Source organism: Anthonomus grandis, chromosome 6, assembly GCF_022605725.1.
Source record: "Anthonomus grandis grandis chromosome 6, icAntGran1.3, whole genome shotgun sequence".
NCBI classification, from domain to species: Eukaryota; Metazoa; Arthropoda; class Insecta; order Coleoptera; family Curculionidae; genus Anthonomus; species Anthonomus grandis.
Genome location: NC_065551.1, coordinates 7,108,392 through 7,113,888, shown reverse-complemented (window position 1 = coordinate 7,113,888; position 5,497 = coordinate 7,108,392). Strand labels below are relative to the sequence as shown.

The 5,497-nt window shown below is 32.7% G+C and overlaps 1 protein-coding gene across 1 annotated transcript; it reads left to right on the top strand.

Moving 5' to 3' along the window:
- Positions 1-3,674: 3,674 nt before the first annotated feature.
- LOC126737749 (uncharacterized) lies at positions 3,675-5,497 on the top strand. Its single transcript, XM_050442770.1, has 2 exons — positions 3,675-4,301; positions 4,358-5,497. The coding sequence occupies exons 1-2, from the start codon at positions 3,755-3,757 to the stop codon at positions 5,485-5,487; spliced, it is 1,677 nt and encodes a 558-aa protein (XP_050298727.1). The 5' UTR covers positions 3,675-3,754; the 3' UTR covers positions 5,488-5,497.

Sequence of the window (5,497 nt, the reverse complement as noted above, 5' to 3'; positions counted from 1 at the left end):
GGGGCAGAGGGGGGGTTAAAATGCCATGTAATTGGTTCAACTTCGGCAGATTTTAAAAATATTTGAAGTATTTTTCACTAGCAATAAAATTTGTACCGTAATCTGAATATAAGTTAAGTACTTTTCCGCGCCGTGCAACAAATCTGCGAAGTCCCGCCAAAAAAGCCTCTGCACTAAGGTCCGATAGCAACTTCAAATGAACACCCTTTGTACTAGTGCAAATAAATAAGCATACGTATGGTTTATGCACTTTAGCACCCCTTAATCGGCCAATAGTAATTGGAAACAGTCCACACAAGTCCAGGCCGCAGTTAATAAAAGCTTTGGAATTTGCGGATACCTCGAACTTAGGTAAATTATCCATAGGGGGTTGATATGGTTTCGGGTTAACCTTCCAACAAATATGACATTTATGGATTACTTTACGAACTATTCTCTTTACTGAGATTATCCTGTAGTTTTGAAATAGCAAATTTAATGTGGTTTGTATACCACAATGTAAGTAATTAAGATGTAATTCATTTATAAGTAAGGACGTAAATTTACAATTTCCTGGTAAAAGCAAGGGAAATCTTTTATCGTACGACAAATCGGAGTTATGGAGCCTACCACCAACCAAGTAGCCCTCTTTATCTAAAAAAGGTCTTAATTTCTGAGGACTTTTCGAAATACGTTTATTATTTCTAAGCAATGTAATCTCTTCAGCAAAATAGAGATTTTGGATGAATTTTATAAGTAAGTAAAGAGCATTATTTAATTCTGATAAAGTAAGATAAAAAGTATTTAAAACTGTCGCTTTAATTTTAAAGGACTCGAAATTCTTAGAAGCCCGCAAAATATAAGCTATAATTCTTTTAATCTTTGGCAAGAAATTATATTTATCAATTAAAGATTCAATAAAATGAGGAGATTGCTGTGTTATCAAAGTATTTTAAACAGTCTTTCTCTTCTCAACATTAAAAGAATCGATACCAGCAATTTCAAAGTTTGTAAATGACCATTCCTCTCTGTTGTGTAATAAAAAACTGGGCCCGTTCCACCAAAGAGAAAAATCTGTGAGCTCAGAGACACATAAGCCTCTACTCCCACAGTCGGCTGGATTCAGTTCAGAGGGAACATGGCGCCAATATTGGGGTGGCAACATTTCTTGAATATAAAAAACGCGGTTGCTTACAAACGTTTGCCAATGGTGAGGAGAACTTTTAATCCATGTTAAGGCAACGGAACTATCAGTAAATGAAAATATGTTGGTAAATTTAATTTTATGTGAGAAAATATTCAAAACATAATGCATTAATTTGCTAAGCAAAACAGCACCAAGTAACTCAAGTCGCGCTAAAGTTACTACCTTTAGAGGACTTACTTTAGATTTGGCACAGACAAGGTTTTATAAAGAAATTCTCGGGAGAAAAATACACGAATATATACGACAGCACAATAAGCATGTTCTCATGCATCGCAAAAACCAAACAATTCGTGTGATTTATACTCAGTAACATCTACTTGACGTGGAAGTTCAATCAAATGCAAATTATTTAATTCCGTCTTAAACTTATTCCATTTAGTAATAATGTCAGAGGGCGGTCTTTCGTCCCAATCAATACCAGCAATCCAAAGAGATTTTATTAGTAATTTAATAGAAATTGTAATAGCCACAAGGGTCAAATGCCCTAGCACAGTGACTGTTGTACATCCCGTATCATCAATAACGACTTTATAGAAAAATGAATCTCGAAAAGGATTCCATTTTAGGCCCAAAATTTTTAAAGTTATATTTTCTTCCTGATCGAACGGAATGTGTTTTAGGTAAAGTTTTAAGTAGCAAAGGACAGTTACTGGCCCATTTCCGTGCCTCGAACCCACACCTAGACAAAAGTTCAACCAATTGATTTTTTATAGCAATTAATTCCTCAGGGCTACTTCCACCCCCGCTTAAATCATCCACGTAACTTGATGACTTAAGAATGTCTGACGCTAAAGGAAGATCTTTATAATCATCTGCTAATATAAGAAGGGTGCGTATGGCTAAAAATGGGCTGCAATCTACTCCAAAAGTAACAGTATCCAATTGGTAGTGTAAAATAGGCTGATTGGGAGAAAAACGCCAAAGAATTCTCTGGTAATTACGATCCTTCGGATTCAGTAAACTGTTTCTGAATACTAAAACAAATTTAAATAACAAGTAAAGGTATATTTATGCAATCTAAAATTAAGTAAAAGACTAAGTAAATCTTGTTGCAATTTTGGTCCCGTATGCAAAGCTTTATTCAAAGATAATTTGTTGCTGGCACAATTGCTAGCGTCGAAAACTACACGCAGGGGTGTACATGTCGAATCCTTTTAAAAAACTGCATGGTGACTTATATAAAAATAATTAGAAATTTCGGAACAAAAGGGTTTAGTAACTTCTTGTAAATGATTATTATCTAAATAAACTTTATTTACGTCTGAGTAAGATGCATGAAAGTCTTTGTCTTGTAAGAACCGTTTTTCAAGAGATAAAAATCTACGTAAAGCCACACTGTAAGTATCACCAAAATCAGGAGCTGTTATTTTAAAAGGCAAAGAAACTACGTAACGTCCCGATTCGGTTCTGTAAGTTGTGTTTAAAAAATAGTTTTTACAATATTCATCATCCTTAGATTTTGCATGAATCTCTGGTACTTCTTCAATTTGCCAAAAAATTTGTAATGTTTGGTTTAAATTATTAGTACTACGTGTACAAAACGTATTTATAGTTTTATTTGGTTTTTCATAGGAAGTTTTGCCAGTTATAGTCCACCCAAAGTAAGTTTTAATGCATACTGGTTTATTTGGACCGTAATCAATTTTACCATCTTGTAAAATATATGGAAAAATATCATTTGCAAGCAAAAGATCGATTTGAGATTTTTTATAAAAGTAAGGGTCCGCCAACTGCAAATCCGAAGGAAAAGTAAAGTTTTCTTTTGAAAAGGAAACAGAAGGTAAATCGTCACATATTTTATCCAAAATAACGGCATTAAGTGGAAGGCTATGACTTGAATTGTAAATTGATGAAATTATACAATGCACTCCCTTTTTGGCAGTAGCATACATAGAATTAAGACCATGCAGGGACATAGATGTATTAAATTTGGATAAATGTAATTTATTAGCACAATTTTTAGAAATAAAACTGGACTGAGATCCACCGTCAAGAATGACTCTAAAAGTATCTTTAATTTTTATTAACACAGTAGCAAGCGAAACTTCCTAATCATTTATTAGCACATCCACAGTAGAAGCTTTAGAAGTAGATGACATTGGACTTCTCAATTCTCATTCAAGATTCCTAGTTGCCTCGACCAGCAAATTTGAATTTAAATTCTTATTAACGTTAAACTTTTCATTGTTTGATTTAAAACACAGTAAGGTATGATGCTCTTGATTGCAATTTCGACACCGTTTTTCAGATGTGCACCGACTTACAGTGTGAGCACTTGCAAGACAATTTACACAAGTCTTTTAGGTTTTTATGAAATTAAATCGATCCCTTGTTGTTTTAAAAAGGAATGATTACATATCAGTCGATAAAAACTTATAAAAGCTAAAGTTTAATGGTAATGCGATTGAGCTTAGTGGGGGAAAATAATAATAAAATATGCAAATCTATTTATTTTTTCCGAACGTTCTCAAAATATATTAAATTGCTTTTCCATCACTCAATCCGACGTTTCTTATCACGCAATAATTCCATAAACATTTTTTGTCACCCCAAAATCCTTAACAGATCATGAAGTCCCGACGCAAAAATATTAGTTATCGTACTACCCAACAGTACTCTTCCACCTACAGTTCAAAGATTCCAATATCAGTAAAGCAAACATCCTCGGTAACGATTCAGACCGACAATATCCTGACTGAAGAACTTTGTTTCTTTGAAAATCAACCCGTAGAAAAAATTAAAGAGAATTATGAAAAATGTTTACTACTTATAAACAAAATTCATGAGTATATAAATGATGTGTTAAGTAAATGTGATAAAGCCACTGGTTTTTTGGTCCCTACGGTTCCAGACTATTTCAAGATCGCTGATTTTATTTTAAAATATAACAAGGTAAAACAAACACAAGATTTAACTAATGAACAAAAAGCTGAACTGGATGCATTAAAATCGCAAGAAAATGCGAAAAATATGTTCGATTCGCAACAGTTCTCACCAATAAGTATTATTGGAGATGGGCCTATTCAAAACAAACAATGTCAATTTTTGAACGAAGATGCAACTTTCTTTGAAAAATTTCCTGTGTCTCACAATATTAATACATTAAATAAAAAACGTAAGTACATACTTAAGAACATAATAACTACTAATGCAACATTTCTTTCTTTTCAGCGATTGCTCTTTCACAACCAATCATAAATTTATCAGAAGATAATACGAAAAAACCTATATCAACAACTTTTGAGGAAATTTTAAAAACTTGTAACGAAGTCAAGAATATGTCTATTGAAAATCTCCTGCAAAACGATGTACCTCTTATTGAACCGCCCACTACTAAACCAGATTTAAAAAAATATATTAAAAAACATAATTTAGAGCAAGGAGATCAAAGTATTTCAGACATAAATAAGGAAAAAATTGATAACACTGATAGTAGTTTTAATCTTTTTGAGTATGCTCTAAAAAAATGCAAACCATATCAAACAAATCCCTCAAGTCCTAAAATACCTGATATAGAAAATAATAATAACTCCATTGAAAATAACCAAGATGTACCCAAAAATTGTGTAAAAGTACTCAATGATTCCAATCAATCTCGTATGCCCCAAAAAATTAGTGAAATGTTTAGAAAAATTTCAAGGGAAAACATTGGAAAATCAACAAAAACATCTGATGAGTTACAAAGGATAGAAGTAGAAAACCAACCTAGAGATAATAATAGAGCTTTTTTTCAAATAAGCACTAGAACTGAGCACGAGGGAGAAATATGCTTGTGTAAAAATATAAATCTGTGGAAACCTCAGTCAATAAGTCCAAATAATCTAAACCCAAACTATAAATTGGATGAATCTCAAACCAACAGTGAAACCAGTATACAAAATTTCAATATGACAAATCCGCTAAAGTTAAGCGATAGAGATAAAGCCCGAGCTAATGCAAAAGCTTTAAAAGATATTGGGTTATTTACCGAAAAGGGCGATATGAGACCTAGTGTTATGAATTTTATTAAAAACACACAACGTAGCGGTTTCATTCAAAACGATTCAAGAAATATGAAGTTTAAATCCCAAAGAAAATTCGATTTACAAGTCAAGTTTAATAATCCAAATGCGACATCGGCAAGAACATCTTCAGAAAAACTGGGAAGTAGTGGTAGCATTAACGATTTGCAGAACCAGGACAGCGATGAGAATATAAGCATATATTCATCTCAAAATACTGTTATTAGTACTGTTAGTGATTCTGACTTCATCGGTTTATATGATGTAGGTAATACATCAATAGCAAATACAACATTGTGAATTAAAATAA

What these genes read in the sequence shown, in the direction of transcription:
- LOC126737749 (XM_050442770.1), top strand. Translation starts at nt 3,755, where the DNA reads ATGAAGTCCCGACGCAAAAATATTAGTTATCGTACTACCCAACAGTAC. An exon ending in TAATACATTAAATAAAAAAC is followed by an intron (nt 4,302 to 4,357) that starts GTAAGTACATAC and finishes CTTTCTTTTCAG; the next exon opens with CGATTGCTCTTTCACAACCA.